The sequence below is a fragment of the Lepisosteus oculatus genome, chromosome 6 (genome assembly GCF_040954835.1).
Source record: "Lepisosteus oculatus isolate fLepOcu1 chromosome 6, fLepOcu1.hap2, whole genome shotgun sequence".
Taxonomy (NCBI): Eukaryota; Metazoa; Chordata; class Actinopteri; order Semionotiformes; family Lepisosteidae; genus Lepisosteus; species Lepisosteus oculatus.
Window position 1 is genome coordinate 41272530 of NC_090701.1, and position 17195 is coordinate 41289724.

General features: G+C 41.4%; 1 protein-coding gene across 2 annotated transcripts in view; it reads right to left on the reverse strand.

Moving 5' to 3' along the window:
• gpr158a (G protein-coupled receptor 158a) overlaps positions 1 to 7441 on the reverse strand; it is a 128137-nt gene extending 120696 nt beyond the window's left edge. For both annotated transcript variants that reach the window (XM_006634128.3, XM_015354046.2), the window contains exon 1: positions 6124 to 7441. In XM_006634128.3, the coding sequence (XP_006634191.2) occupies positions 6124 to 7004 (881 nt within the window). In that variant the 5' untranslated portion in view covers positions 7005 to 7441. The remainder of the gene's footprint in view (positions 1 to 6123) is intronic.
• Positions 7442 to 17195: the final 9754 nt, after the last annotated feature.

Below are 17195 nucleotides of genomic sequence, written 5' to 3' on the forward strand. Positions count from 1 at the left end.
GTGATGACCTGGGGCCGAGCGGATGGCCCGTCTGGCACAAGGGCGAGGGAGGAAGGAGGCAGTGTCTGACCTGCCCTGGGCAGCAGCGGGTGACATGTCATCCAGAAACATCATTTAAGGGGACAAATGCTAAATGCTAAATGGGAGAGGCATGAGAGCTTTCCCCATCCTATCTCTGGTCAATTCATTGCAGAATCCCTCTAAAATCCTAACGCTGCGAAAGGCAGCACGGATTTAAAGCAATTTACTACAGTATATACTGTAGGTGAAATACTTTACCACATGCTGTTTCCCAACCCTGGTCCTGAAGGAACGCTGTCTCTTCTGAGTTTTGCTCCAGTCGGGTTCTTAATCAGAAGGCTAATTGATTTCAGTTTCCTATTTGGGGAATATGTGTTCGGCTCTGCAGGTGCGTTGTCTGAGAAAAGGTAACCATTTGCACCTTTCAGAAGGAAAGGAAGAAGACAACGGGGAACAACACTCAAGGTCGAAGCTGTCCGACCTAGATTGTGCAGCTGAGGTTTAGTGATGGGGATCTGATGGAGAGTGAGTCCTCTTTGAATTTGTCACGAACGGTTCTTTCCGGGCCCTATGCAGACGACATGATCCAGAATTGTGAGGAAACACTGGGGAAAAAGTCATGCAGGAGAGGGTATGGAGACAGGGGGCGTGTCCAAGGGGTGCAGGTGTCCAGGGGGAGTGAATCCGGGGTGAACAATCTATGAGAAAATCCAAACGGGTAATCCAAGACAGAAGGTAGTGTCCAATGCCAGAAGATCCATCCGAGGGAATCAAAACCATGAACCGGGTCGGGACCGGCGGGGAGGGACCAGGAACAGAAGGTTAAAACCATGACAGAGCCAGACGCAGCAGGACCCGGGCTCTCACGAAACGGGATTCAATGAGGAGCCTTGGGTGACGTTTGCGTCTGGCTTTTAAGGGGGAGCTGAAACAAGGCACAGGTGTGGGTAATGGGAGAGAACGAGGAAGGGCTGGAGCACCCTTAAGAGGAGGAGTAACGATCGTGACAGAATTGCCTTGTGCCAGCCGGCAAAATTCCCCAAATACTTTCCCTCCCTCTTTCCCTGAAGCCAGATACAGGGGCGCCCATGTCTGGACATGAACTGTTTCATGAGAAACAGCAGCAAAACAAGCTGACGAGAGGCTGTGTAAAGTTCTGTATGCTGATGACGTTAGAAAGGTGCATCTTTGAGGCCAGGTGTTTCTGAGGCTCAGGACTGACCGCAAAAACAAGTTAAGTACAGCTCCGAACAAAGCAAGGAGATCAATTCATTCTTCAATTAGCAGTAGAAATTTAGAGTTCATCTGGAATAAAATCCAGCAAAAACAGTGCTGCTCCAGAACCGGGACTGGGAACCACTGCTACATTCAATATATAGAATTAGGTGACAAATATAAACTGATATTCAAAACAAGCATCAGACAGAACGAAGTCATTTTTTTCATCTATATGTTCTGGATGGAACATCATTTCATCCTTTGTTAACAAGTCCCTGACAATGAATTAGAAGGCTGCACATGGGAGCCATGGAGTTAGATACTGTTCCCCTAGGTAAATGATGAATAAAGGATATTGACACCATGAACTCAACAACAAGCATTCTGACTAGGTAGCCTAGCTTAGGAGACATATTGCTTATTGAGTATAGTTATGATATTCTTAAAACATACCAATCTTAAAACAACTGTTGGATTAACTCTGATATCAAGTGGCATTTGGCATTGACATGATCTACACACCCATCCAACTCATTGTGCAGGATCTAGCTTGGGGCATTGAAGCAGTAAGCATAACACTGATCACTGATCTACACAGAAAGCTTTAAGTGCATTTAGACATGTGACAATATCAATAGACAACATTTAGAGATGAAAGGATTATACTGTACCTACAGTTAATGTGTAATAAATCACCACACCTTGCCAAAATTGACCAGGCTTTCATCTATGTCGATATACAAACTTCACTGCTGTATCACAACTAGAGTGAGTCAGGATGTTTCCCATACGGGTACTCAATGACTGTGATTCCTGTGGCTTGTGGGTATTCCTTGACACCCAATGGAAGAGGCAGCCACAGCAATCCCTCAAGCTGTCCTTCTCAATCTGAAAGTCTCCTCATTGGGTCGACACACAAGACTGACCATGACTGGATTGATCACAGGTGCGTCCTGTCAGTCGACAGTGCAGCTGAAGTCTAGTGATGGCAATTCGATGGAACCCGAACACTCTAAATGTCTTTGAACTGCCTTGTGCCAGCTGGCCAGATAAGCCAAGTACATTCCCTCTGTTCCCCTGAGCCCAGGTATAGGGGCGTTGATCACAACTGGCAGACCTGCACGCTGTCAGTACAAGCGCACTTTACCTGTGCGTTGGCCCTCTCACCTGCACACATTTCTCAATGTGTAGAGAGTCAGAATCAGGAGGAAATATGGAAAGATGATATGCAGAGGTAGGCTTGTGGATTTTCATTTTCATTTCCTGCTGGCAGGAAAGTCGGATTTAGTGGTGAGCATTGTGGGTGAATATTCAATGCATATTTGTATTTATTTTAATATATTAAGGTTGCATATGGATGTACCACTTACAGTACAGTACATACTTTTTTTATATTATATTGCCATTGTCGTCCACATTTCCTCATACGGTATTTTACAACATACTTCCATCCATCAATTTTTAGCAACATTAAATACATATTCTGCACTTTCTACATTCACCAGTTTGATTTTAAAAACATGATATGGTCAAAATATGACTGGGTAAGTAGTCCACAGTGGAGCTTTACCTAAATCCTGATCACTAATCATAGCTGCTGAAGGCAAGCATACTATCATACACTACAAAGCCCTGACTGTACACCAAGGTGTTCTACCCCCTACCCCCCCCCCCCCCCTATGTGTATCTCTGGAACAGTACCAGAAGTAAAGTGTGTTACACTATACAGTAACATGACAGTGACCAATACATAGTAGGTGGATGACTCAAAGTAATAAAGGCATTGCAGGCATTAACCCAAGCCCCTCTAAAAGCATCTACTTCTCGTCCGAACAGCATATGAATTTACCCACACCCCTATTGTTTCACTCTTTCAGATTGTCACTACACAATCTGGCCTCGTGTCAACAGCTCCACATTAGTGTGAGTCAGTGCAAGGTGAATTCCCGAACTGGCTTAGCATCGCCAAGGCGTCCACCATTCAAGTGAAGCAAATATACTAAAATGATGCCTGTCCACACTGACGTGCAAGACGATACTCTATGCAAGTGAACTATTAAAAGTCACACATTTTAATGGATGTACTCTGGAGAGTACTTGAATGTTCATTCTTTTTTTTAAGTGCAACTTACAGTTTTAAGTGTATTGTATCTGGCATACCAAATGACTGCATGATACACCATTACATTGTTACAATTATGATGATCCATCCAACATCGATGGTTAACAAGTTTATTGCCTGAAGGATTTGCCTACTGGCCCTGCCGAAGCACACTGACTCTTGGAGAACAGTGGTATTAAAGGTTGGCTGAAGCTCTAGAGACTCCAGGTAAAGGTTCCCAGCTGTTACTCATACCAGCAGCCTTGTTACCTTTGTGTCTCCTTTAGGTGTCTGAATGAAGATAATCACAATACCATCAATACAGAGAGTTAACACTTGATTCTGGTTGTTGGGTTTGTGATCTTTCATAGTTGCTTTATGACAAAGACAGAAACATATGACCTGTAAAGGCTTAGTGTGCAGTATGTTGTCTGCAATTTCTTTCTGGGTGACCAACTTCATGATAAGCACACCATACAACAGCCTCTGGCTGTAGGAGCTACATTCCAATATTCCTCACTACCTTCAGTTCAATTAGGAGGAAATTCAGCTTCGAACGATGTCATATTCAGGCATTCAGGCAGAGTAATGCTCACTTCCAGGATTATAACAGAAGTGGCTCTGTTCCTGGGGCTTAAGTCGGGCTGTAAAATGCTTGAGGAGTAGATTACAGCAGTCAGTGAAATCCAACAAAATACAGTTAGTCCAATCCTTGCAGTCATGTGCATGACCCAGTGTGACGTCACAAAAGGACCTCTTGAACACAAATGATGTAATAGTCCTGATCTATTAACAATAGCCAATGAGCAAAAGTGCAGGATCAGATCTCAAGGAAGATTCCCCCTGAAAGTGCTCAAATTAAACACTCGTGGTACTTTTTGGAACTTTTAACTCACAGAACCAAAGAGGTTCTAAACGTTTCATCGCCAATTCCTCGTTTAAAATCCCCAGTTGGAAATTCGGATTTTGTTTAAAAAATGAAACAGTGGGTGATTTGCCATCATAAAGTTTGCAGAACGTCCCACTAGGAAGAAGTTCCACGACAGGCCCTTCACTGAATCAGAGCCCAACAGAGAGATAGGCTAGACATTTGTAAGACAGTTTACAAAGCTTTGCACAAGGCTTCAAAATGTACTTCATTTTCAAAGAAAGTTACCTTATAATGGTAACATTAACTTCAACTGATAACACAGCATTATCACTCTCTTTACAGCTATATTTTCACCCTTCTGATATATGTCTCCACATTGTGTAACAATTTCAGAAAATGTGAAACAAACCTTCCTGTGAAGCAAGAAACTTCGGGATTTCTCATTGGTATACTGACTTACCATTTCAAATTGCACCTGATCTAAGCGTTTAGTTTTGTGCTAAATAATTACAGCTCAAATTCATATTAAAATATTGTGGCTGAGATAAGTAACTCTTGAGACAAGTTATAGTTTTGAAAAAATGTGCCACTGGTACTAGTAATATTACACTGTTAATATTATTCACATCCTCCACTGTACTTGTGCGAAAGAAATGAGAAGTATGGTTTCAGGATACTTGTTGTCTATCAACAAATACTGTTGTCTGTCATCTTCCTTTCTTATTATTTTATGTGTATCTCATGTATTGCTCCCCTCACCATTTTGTAAGCTTGTATGTTCCGTGTTTAGTTTCTTAACTAGTGTTTCTCGAAATGCATTCATGACACATTACCCTGATGTAGAAAACACAAATTCAAATCTACCGAGAGGTATTTTGTTTCCGGATATCGAGTACGGAAGGCGAGTCTCTGCACTAAGCATACTGTAACTCACACACCCGAATGTTTCAGTGCGTCAGGGAAAAAAATGTACGAAAGATCAAAGAACGTATACTGTATGAAATCGTCTTCAAGATAACGTTATTAAGGGTATTTCAGTACTTGCCAATCCATCATTGTATGTCAAGAAAGTGGGGACTGTGAATCTGTCCCCCGGTTTAACACATTTCAAGCATCATATCAACCGGATAAAAAGGGTGCGTGAATGAAACGTCACTTTATACTTGAACGAACAGCTTTCGTTCAACATCTGGTGGAAATACGTGAGAGCATTAAATAGGTTTATCGTATTTTTGCATACGTATCTGGGAAGAGAAAATATATCGAAACCGAGAAAGAGAGAGCTCGAAAATAAATGTGGATTTTCGGTCACTCTGATCACTGACGTGTGGTTGGAGCCCAACTGTTATTTTTAGCTCGGCACCTGCCTTACCACGGCTTAAGTGCGCTGTCAGTACAGTTACACCCCTGAAAAAAACCACAGCTCCGCGCAGAGGGCTCTGCGTGCGCTCCGGAGAACAGCCTCGCCGCATTCACTCTGAGTGAGCCCTGCATATTTGCCCGCCTTGATTCAGTATTCTTTATGTGGCCTTAAAATGGTTTAAAATGGCAAAGCACTGTTCGGAAAACTCTGTGTTGCAATTCAGTTTAAATCCTTAGTCCATCAGGACAACGACAAAATAAACATCTAATTGCACTTTTTGCAGGAGATAACTGTCAGATTCTACTTGCCGTTAGAAAAAAGTTCTTAAAATCAGACCTGACTAATTATTCATATCACAAACTCAAAATCAGTTATTTCATGGAAATTACTGTACTCTATATAAGGTATGCGATGGTATATTGTATGGGTTAATCGTAATGTATGCATACCAAGATATGCAAAGTTTCATCACAATAGTTCTGAATTGATTTACCAACTAACTTTGAGACTATATACTGTATATATGTTTCAGATTAAGTTTACACATACCTGAATTCAGGAGCCATATTTGACTTGAGTCCGTAAAACCCAGCCGACAAAGTCAGAAGCCAGCGGGGGATATAATTTCCTTTTTCACACTCCAAGTAAGGGTCTGACCACTTTATTTGAGTTTTATCAACGACGTACGTGTCCCCCTTTCTCGAGAAGGAATCTGCCGGCTTTAGTTCTTGTTGCAAAACTCGTCGAAGCAAGCGGGGCTTCTTTCCGTTTTTGAACTCGTTATACCACTGTGTTTCGGCCGTCTTGTTTTTCAGGTGATGGTGAGCCGTCGTCGAAAGGTCCTGCAGGACAATCTCGCCGCCCGTTCTCGTCGCCTGCAGAAAGACCTGGGGACCGGACGACAGAGGCTTGACGTTGAAGGTGACCACGGCTCGATGGATTTGGGGATCGCCTTCCAAAATGCTCCTCACTAACGCGTGGTACCATTCAATGTCGCCTCTCAGGTTTTGCTCTCTTGACCTGTTCGCCTGCAAGATCATGTTGAGGAAGTTGGTGGCGTGCATCACAGTATCAAGCACGCTGTGGAGGGGATAAGGAGAAGCCAGGTACGATGCGTTTCGGAGGATGCCCAGCTCGCTTCGCCGAGAGCAGTTGGCGTGTTTCAGCGTGGAAGAATCCCCAGTATGAAAAAAAGCCTTTACAACCTCTGGAAGATCTTCTACGATTTTCTGTAATACGACGGAGCGCTCGTTTGCTGGTTTCGTCGAAGACGCGTAATACTGTGGTTCAGTGTTAATGTGACTGTTGTAGATAGGCTTCTTGTCCTTAATTGCCGAGTGCCCGGGGTAAGCTGCCCACCCCATAAATCCATGATTTGATCCAATAACAAATCCCGTTTGCAAGAGTAAATAAAACAGGAAAACAGCCATATCGTTGTACCTTGTTGAAGTCACAGTTTATTCCCACCAAAGCTGCTTACGAAGAAGGAAATGCTATTCTTCAGTTAGCGAATTGAGATATATTCACCTGTGGATAAGGGAATGCAGTTCTCTCTCTTTTTAGCTCTTCTTGAAAATACGGCGAGGACAGCGGGTCACATCCTTTTCTCAGAGATGCTATAGTTAGCTCGCTTACGTCTCTCTCCGTTAGTCAATGATTTTCATTAAAAGGTGTTTTTGGAGTCCGTTTAAGAAGCACATCCCCGCTCCTGCTGGAAAAGCCTTGTATTTCGCACGTAGCCCTTCGTATCTATCAATGCTTTAACCCAGGGTGCTAAAATTGAAAAAGCAAAAAAAAACCCATCGGATTACTTATGCGCAGAGAGCCGTACCCCTCTCACACTTCAATAACAAACACACTCCGCCCTCTTCGGCTTACAACAAGCTGTAACTAAACCAGCGGGACGGCAAGAACCAATTGCTCTTAAATCCCGTCTCCTTCATCATCTTATAGGGTTCTTATAGTGTCCTTGACTCGCGAATGGCCATTTCTTCTGTCAATCACTTCACCGGGGGCAGGTTAGGTAGAGAGAATGAGCTGTCCAGTGCTGAAAAGACCTTCGGGCAGAATGTTGCGAAATAAATACTAGTACTGCAGTTTAAAAACATGGATATCTTTCCAAGCGTGAAGTATCCCAAGTGAATAGGAACGTTAACGCGTTTGTGTTCAGCATGCACAGACAGAAAACCTTTGCCTTGGGTTCCTGTTTTCCTTGCTGAGGTAAAGATAGACGAAAAATAAGTCAACTGGTTTTAGTCTGAGGCGCTTATTTGTGGCATTTTTTCTCAGGCGATGAAGATTTTATCATGGTATGCTGATTTCGTTAGGGAGAGGCTTGAAAAAAATCGTATCTGGCATTCGATGCAAAATAATCCTTGAGTCGAAAAAAAATCGAATTTAAGATCGATTTTAAGAATTTCGAATCTCCTAAGGTGCACAATTTAACAATATCATAAAACCACCATGTTTATCCGCTTCATCTGAAGTTAGCGGTTCAATGCGGGGCGCCCACACACACACGGTTTACAGCAGGGTGTCCAGCTCTGCTTCTGAACGACAACTTGAACACCTTTTCCCGGCTTTCCGCGTGCTGCCGCTTTTATAGCGCCCTTCCCAGAGACCCTGAAACCCTGCAGACACACCGGCCGTGCAGGACCAGGACTGGACACCCCTGACTTCTAAACACCCACCCGAAGCAATTAGCCTCGACCGTGGGGTGCTGAAACAATCCCACACGAACACGGGGAAAACACAGAAACTCCACACAAGGGCACCCCAGCCCCTAAGGGGGACCCCCCGAATCGCCTGGGTTCCAGCGCTAGCCAACGTGCCACCTCGTCGGCCTATTTCACCAGATTTAACCGACGAAAAAGTCACATCAAAGCCAACGTCCACATAAGACAACCCTGAAATTGACCAATTTAGTGTTTGTGTTCGGATCCAAATTCCAAGATATCTCTCTATTTTGCCAACGTGCCGATTCATGACACGAAATGGAACAAGTGAGACGGTGGTCTTTACAGAAACACCTGACCTGACGGCCCCACTTTACCCTCGGTGATTCACGATGTGGATGAGTCATTTCACCTCACGATCACTTATTTTGTCCACTCTGCTCAAAGAAGCGTGCCGGCACGACCAATGTAGGAATATAAAGATATTTTCCCGCTTATGTCTGCTAGACACAAGACAATGTGCAAAATATCAGCTAAAATACATAAGAAAAATAAGCAGATTATTAAAAAAAAAATGAGTAGCGTCTCCAAAATGCAGACGTGCTTTTGTTGCGATGTTTTATTGCATTTACTGCCCAGGCTCATCTCCTTTTCTAAACAAAATATTTTAGGTCTCATACTGCTAAACAATTATTTTATGTTTTTTTTTTGGCGAAAGCTAATAAAAACATGATAAAAGTAATCGCCGCGTCTTTCCTACGGCTCGGTGTGATACTCCGTCCTAAGGAGGAGCTGCACAAGGCGTTTCTTGAACGGAAAGAATGTTTGTTGAAAATATCCCCAGAGCACCAACTTGGAGATCACAAGAGGCAACAGCGAAGCTTCAGAAAGCACAGCATAAGCGAATTATTCTCAAGGAAATTTGATCGCAGTTCTTACACATAGTACTCCGGGCTTCCTGGAACACAAATTAAATATGCAGCCATCTCTTCCCATAAACGGTATCTCATATAAAGACGGAACCAACTGAACTTTTTAGCCTAGTAAAATATTGCAGTGCAAGCGACAATTAAGGATGAAAGCAATTGTTCTCGCGCGAAGACAACCTTGACATTAAATATTTTTAAGTGTGCCACTTAAAACTATTGTAATATCAATTTGCACGTGGGGATTTAGTCTTTTTCTAGTTTTATACTAATGAAAATGTGTTTTATTATTGGACATGAAATAAATTCAAGTGAGAAGAGAGTTTTGACAAGTGTCATGGTGATACCAGTTACGTTTATAGCCACAGTAGGTACTTTAGGATGTGGACATCCCTTGGGAGATCTCAATTTTCCTACATAGAAAGTGGGGAGACCAACAGGGATGTTAGCAGCAGACACTGAAATTTTGCACATGAATAAGCAGAGGATATGTTTGTATGGATCTCTTGTTTTTTATGAAAAGGAAGAGTTAAGAAAAAGTAGTGGGAGTAACCTTTTGGAAATGGAGGCGTGGTTTGAATTATATTTCTAAACTGTACAGGTAGAGTCCAAAACGAAAGTTTTGAATTTAGGCACAGTGGGTTATGAAGGACTAAGGCTTAGGAGAAGCTAGATATAATAGGACACAAAGAATCAATAGAGAAGAGATGGTAACAGGTTACAGAAATTCTGCTTGAAATATAGAGCCTATCCAAAGATTAAGAAAATAAAAGGTAAGAAAGCAGGGGCTTCAAATGTTTAAATGGAGAGATTAAGAAAAATATAAAGAGAAAGAAAACATTTAAATTGATTTTTAAAAAAAGGTGCAATTACAAAAAGGAATGCCAGGAATTGCAATATATCAAAAGCCAAGACAGAAACAAAATAATGAAGGCTAAAATTTATTACAAAAACTTTGTTTAATATTTCAACTCCAAGCAAAAAGTTAAGGAAAAGAAAAACGGATACTCATGGGGAACTTGTTGACGATGAAAGGAAAATTACTCACGTATAACATTATATTTCACTGAGGTGTAGTATTAGTGTAGCAGCAGAAACACCTACAGGACCTGATGGTATTCCGCCAATTGTACATAAGGAAACAAAAGACGTTATTCATAAGATGTTACGAAAACTCGTCTAAAGCTATCTCAAGACAATGTAACACCCAATGAGCAGAACATTCCTAACGTAGCACCCAGCCATAAAAAGGATCAATCGCATAATTACAGGCTAGAAGGTCTTACGTATATTACTCTTCATGAAAACGTAAGGAAACAATCATTACATTTAAAAAGGGGAGTCATCGGTATTACTGTAGCAGCGATATTTTACTTTAGGAGATGTGTGGATTTTTTTTCATTTAGATCTTGAGAAACCAGAAATCTTTAACACCAAAAATGAATACACTCAACATTCAAAATTGTATGTTTTGTTTGTCAGCAAGTAATGCTATAATTCCTCCCAAATGTACAATTGCTTAATTGGAGAACATAGACTGTCTGAGGTGTGCTTGTGTTTGGACTGAGAACTTGTTAATGGAGAGAAAATGTATGGGTGAATGCTCAGGTTGGGGTGATGTAATTAGTAGAATGCTACAGAGATCTTTACTGGGATCACTGCTCTGTATAATATATAAATAATCTAGGCTCCACGGTCGAAACGTTGTGTTCTCTTTCTTCTTTTTTTCAGCATGGAATAAACCTATTACTTGTTCCTAGACTCTGGTATACTTATGAGGGACTAGACAAGGAAGCAGATGATAGCAAAAGAGGAGGACTGGCAAACTCTGTACAGCTGACAAAGGACATAAAAAGGTCTACAACATAATTCAAGAATTGTGATTACCTGGCAGATGTCATTTAATGTTCTGTGGACAAATGTTGCGTACTGTTTTAATATAGTAATAACTATGAATGAGAGATGAGAAATACTGAAATGGAAGACACTGTGTATGCAAATGGATCGGGTGGTTACAGTTACAGATTTGGTCATGATTCAGATCATATGGACAAGGAATAAAACAAACCAACAGAATTTTAGCATGTACCGTATGCTTGAAAGTGCAAGCAACTATCACAGCAATCTCAGTCTTACCCAGAATGACCTGTGGCTGTCAGTCAGTTTGCTGCCTGTTGCTGCCAGTGTTGAGCTCATGGAACTGAATACGTACATGTGATCAACATGTTAAATATTTTTCTCCTTAGGTTTCGCTGACTTTTACTGTAAATCATCTTACCCTTAGAAGGCTTCAGTTTGTGCGTTCGTGCTTTGAATAAAGCACGACATCTAAAAACACGAGAATACATTGCATTGTCATTTCTCGAAATGGGACACCATAGAAAGGGTCAGAACACTTTTGATTATACTTGAAAACAGCTACGATATTCATCAGGAGAACTGCCAAAACAAAAACCAGAAAAAAACATGACGTGTAACTTTAATATGACGAGAAGCCTCTTAGAACTGCGGTGCCGAGAAAGTTGTGACCACCCAGGATCTGGGCGTCTGTCAGATTGTGGCACACAGCCATCGGAGCAGAAATAGCTCCCAGCAGGCACCACCAGACAGAGCCCGATGCCGTGAGAGTGATGGCTCAGCCAGATACTGCGGAGAGACTGGATTGAGAAAACCAGTTTTTTTTCTTTCCAATTTTTCACACTTTCAGTATCACACCTCTTTACAGCCTAATAAACATCTAAAACTCCTTGCCACGTTGTTATACCTTCTTCAGGACTCGCAGCCTCTTGCCACATCGAGGAACTCGAATGCCTTCCCTTTTTGCATGTGCAGTGGTTCATCTGTTTTCGACTTGCATTACTATTAAAAGAATTTCAAAAAGGACTTCCTCCTTTCACACGGCCTTGCCCATGTGCAGTTCTGTTTTGTGACTTTTGTCACAGATTTCTACTCAACAAACAAGAGGAAAACTGTAGACGGAGGAAACCGTCTGTAAATGTCACTGAAAACATTTTAAGAAATCATCCACATCCACAATACATCACATAAATCTGCTGTCATGCAATTCAGGACCTTGAAAACACTGTACTGTTCTTTACATACTGTACCCGCTGATAATGATGATAATAATAATAAAAATAATAATAATAATAATAATAATAATAATTGCTTACACTTATATAGCGCTTTTCTGGACACTCCACTCAAAGCGCTTTACAGGTAATGGGGACTCCCCTCCACCACCACCAATGTGCAGCACCACCTGGATGATGCGACGGCAGCCATAGTGCGCCAGAACGCTCACCACACACCAGGAGGATGGGGCATTAGGACCCACATGGACCGCAGGGTGAGCGCCCCCTGCTGGACCCACTAACACCTCTTCCAGCAGCAACCTTAATGAGGGGAGATCTCGATACACCCAGATCACTAAACCTCAAGACTGCCACTCAGTAAGAATATGGCTTGATGAAGATGTTGCCATAACAGTGGAAATCAAGGGCAGAAGTTTTGGTCTCAGCCCATTCACTTGATATAACCCCAAAGCCTGCCAAAGTAATCTGATAGGTTTATTTCATAGGGAACCGAGCCACAGATCTCAGTTACAAACTACCTTTAACCCCTGCAGGAAAGCACAGTAAGTCTGAAAAAAAAACCATTCTTTACTAATGTTTCCTGAATTGTATTTATTCTTTGGGAAACCATGATTTAACACCAAAAACGTGTTGTTTTCCCCTTTAAGCAAGCTTCATGCAGCCAAGAGTGAGGGACTGTCAAAATACTGAAAAACATTAATGTCTCAGTGACGGTTGCTGGGTTCATCATCACTTCTTGATTGTGTGGCCACATAGAACATAAACAGCCTCCTCCACGTCCCATTTCTTTATTGCATTACAACACGTCCAGAACTTGCTGTGCACTTACGAAAGAAATCAAACCACATTACACTACAGTATGCTTCTAGTAGTCTACTGTCGTAAGGCGGAATATATATATTCTTATTTTTTTAAATATAGACTCATTTCTGTGTCTTGAGGTAGGTGCAGATAGGCGTGACAGGAGGTAGAGCGGTCTGCAGCGATAGAGGCATTACTTCACAGTCAGATAATCAGTATGATCAAAAGGTATTATAATAATAATAATAATAATAATAATAATTGCTTACACTTATATAGCGCTTTTCTGGACACTCCACTCAAAGCGCTTTACAGGTAATGGGGACTCCCCTCCACCACCACCAATGTGCAGCCCCACCTGGATGATGCGACGGCAGCCATAGTGCGCCAGAACGCTCACCAGAGTAATGAAGCCAATTCATAGATGGGGATTATTAGGAGGCCATGATTGGTGAGGGCCAATGGGAAATGTGGCCAGGACGCTGGGGTTACACCCCTACTCTTTTTGAGAAACGCCCTGGGATTTTTAATGACCACAGAGAGTCAGGACCTCGGTTTTACATCTCATCCGAAGGACGGCGCCTATTTACAGTATAGTGTCCCCGTCACTATACTGGGGCATTAGGACCCACATGGACCGCAGAGTGAGAGCCCCCTGCCGGCCCCACTAACACCTCTTCCAGCAGCAACCTTAGTTTTTCCCCAGGAGGTCTCACATCCAGGTACTGACCAGACTCACACCTGCTTATTCCTCCTGCATGTCAAATCTGATGGTAGTTTGAGTGTCTTCTTTTCAAAGGACGTGTGTGGAGGTTTGCTAACTCATCCTGATGAGTCATGCCGAGGTCTAAATCCTTCCATGATGCAAGTCTGGACAGATTTCTCTCATGACATCTTAAACTGTGCTTGGAATGACAGAAAATGGGTTTATGAGTAAAAAGGGACTGTTTTTATAATAAAAAGTGATACAGCTTGTGTGCAGCCTTGTATTGTCACTAGTCCTACTAAAGGATCATTCATGCCAGCTGAAAAAGATTTCTTTAGTATCTGTGGACAGCATGTACAACAGCCTCATTAAAGAGTTTATAGCGATTAAGAGATACTGTACTCCTCATTTGAGATAAATATGAAACCTAGAAATCTTTTTGCCTTCCCGCTTATCATTTTAAAAGTTCTACGGTTTCATTTAGATCTTCATGTAATCTCTCATGAAGAACCATTCCAGAACCATCTACCACATAAAAGCAGGAACATGTATATTTGTCCCTTGATAATGGTTGCACAAGCATGTGCTGTAATTACTAATGTGGGAGCAGTAGCATCTGAATTCTTCCATTCCAGTCTGCCCTTAAGCCACAGATGGCTTCATTTAACATGTCTTTTTACTTAAAAACATTATACTCATACTATAGAAAAAGTGGTACCATTTTCGAATAGCAGAAACCTGTAAGGCATGTGTTAGTTGTGTTTGAATGAATAACACGCACTCTCCATACATTATTAATTAGGCATGTATTAGGAATTTGCTATTACTGAACTAGCTCTGAAGAAGTAATACAAGCATCACAGTTTTCAGCATTACAAAATATTAATTACCTACAGTATATTATCCCATTTTAATAAATACACCACTGATTTTGTGTAGCTAGATATTTATTCAGGCTATTGAATATAAATTAGAAACAGACTTTGGAGATTAAAACACAAAACATCATAGCAAATAAAAGTCGAATGAAAAAGAACAGAGCTACGTTTCTTTCACTCTAATGATATATAGACTTATTATTCTGTAGACTTGTGCGATGTATTTGTAGAAACAAATAATTGCAAAGTTGAAGTTCAATATTTATTTGGTGCAACATAACCATGCCTTCAATGAGGAAACATAATAAAGGTTATATAAGTGAAAATCCGAGTTTTCATAATAAACACTAATGGAAAAAACAAATAAGAAGGCAGTTGGCATTTCTTCAATGGGCTTTTTAAATTGCTTTTTTTATTCAGTCTTCTCTAATGCAACCCTCTAGATTTCTGTAAGATAAGGAAGTTAAAATAGCTGCTTCAGCATAATTTAAATTTTCCATATTTTGTACAAATATGCTTTCTTGTAAAGCCCTAATCTGTGCTCCAAACAAAGGGAAAAGAGGGTGTTCTATAATCTTCTCTTTTTATAAATGGAGCACAAGCAAATCAAATAAAACCTGTTCTCAAACAGAGCTGTAAATGTTTCAGATAGGAAAATATAACAATTGTTGTGCAGCATGTAACTTGGAGCTTTTTTGTTATCAAGTGAAACTGGAGAAACTATAATGCCAAGAAAAACGTTTGTGAACCACAGAGAGAAAAATTGAAGTTTTAATAGTTTTATCATGATAGCGTTGTTGAATCAAAACAAATGTTAAAGGGTTTACAGCATGTGAACCAATTCCTTCTCTGGAATAAATGGTGTGTGAATTAAACAAGCAAGGAGAGATTAAGGTACAGGGGATGTGAAAAAGTAAGTGAACCTCTAGTTTCATTGGCTCACTTAAGGAAACTCAGCCCACTTTCTGGGCTGCGTTTGGAAGGTTCAAGACTATATAAAGATCAGTCACCTCCAAACAGGTGTCTGGAAGCAAGACATGCTACCATCTGAGAAAAGCCCTGAGTAATAATAATCATAATTCCTTTACAGGAAATACGCTTTACAGGTAATGGGGATCCCCTCCACCCCCACCAGTGTGCAGCCCCACCTGGATGATGCTCCAGTCTGCTCACACACACCAGCTCTCAGTGGGGAGGAGAGTAGAGTGATGAAGCCAGTTCAGAGACGGGGATTATTAGGAGGCCATGATGGGTAAAGGCCAGGAAGACTTTGGCCAGGACACTGGGGTAACACCCCTACTCTTTTTGAGAAACACCCTGTGATTTTTACTGACCACAGGGAGTCAGGACCACGGTTTTATGTCTCATCCAAAGGACGGCGCCTTTCTTACAGTCTAGCGTCCCCTTCACTGTACTGGGGGATTAGGACCCACACAGACTGCAGGGTGGGCGCCCCCTACTGGCCCCACTAGTGCCTCTTCCAGCTGCAAACTTAGCTTTCCCAAGAGTCTCCACTCCAGGTACTGACCAGGCTCACACCTGCTTTGCTTCACAATTAAGGCATAATTATTGCATAGCAATAACATAGTTATTGAAGCTCATGATCCAGAAAGGGCAATAAAACAATTTCTATTTGTGGATCTAGGGCCCAACCAATCCGCTGTCAAGATAGTCTACAAATGGAGAAGGGACAAGACCACATTCGCTCTACCCAGAAGATGTCAACCTACCACAATCTCTCCAAAAACAAACTGGAAAAACAAAGAAGTTACAAAGAACTCCAGAGTAACATTCAAGGAACTGCAGGCCACTCTCACCTTGGCTAATGTGAGTGTTCATGACGCAACTACTGTAAGTCAACAAAAATGACATTCAAAGAAACATAGCAAAGAGAAAACCACTGCTCTCCAAATAGAGCACACACCTGATCGACAAGGCTTCTGGAACAATGTTCTCTGGACAAATGTAGAACACTTTGGCCTTAATGAGAAACAAAATGTAATATGTTTGGCGATAATCAAATACTGGTTTTGAACAAAGAAGCTCACCTCAGCCATCAAGGATCCTGGTGGCAGTGTGATATAACAAAAAGTCATAACAAAAGATTGGCTTCAGAACAAAAAATTCTGCATTTTACAAGTGCCTAATCAAAGTCTGGATCTCAATCCCAATGAAATCTTGTGGCAGGACCTGCAGTGAAGTACTGTATGTGAAACATGTGAATATCTTTAGGGTTCACGTACCCTTTCTCTGCATTGTATCAATTACTGAATGCAAGGACATTCGTGGTTGGATTTATAGTGTTAGTTATGTCATGGTAGCACCCAAAACTACTGCATATTTTAAGGGATTATAAAAGTACATTCCTGGCCAGTCAACAGAGGTTTAGCTATTCATCTCAGTATATATTTTCATATTACTAAGTTGTTTACACAGAGCCATATGGTGTCAAAAGAATAAATTGAATCCAGGGCCCTGTCTTGCAGTCTGCAATTTTTGTGTCACATCTGATTAATGAATTAATTGCAACAGATACATGG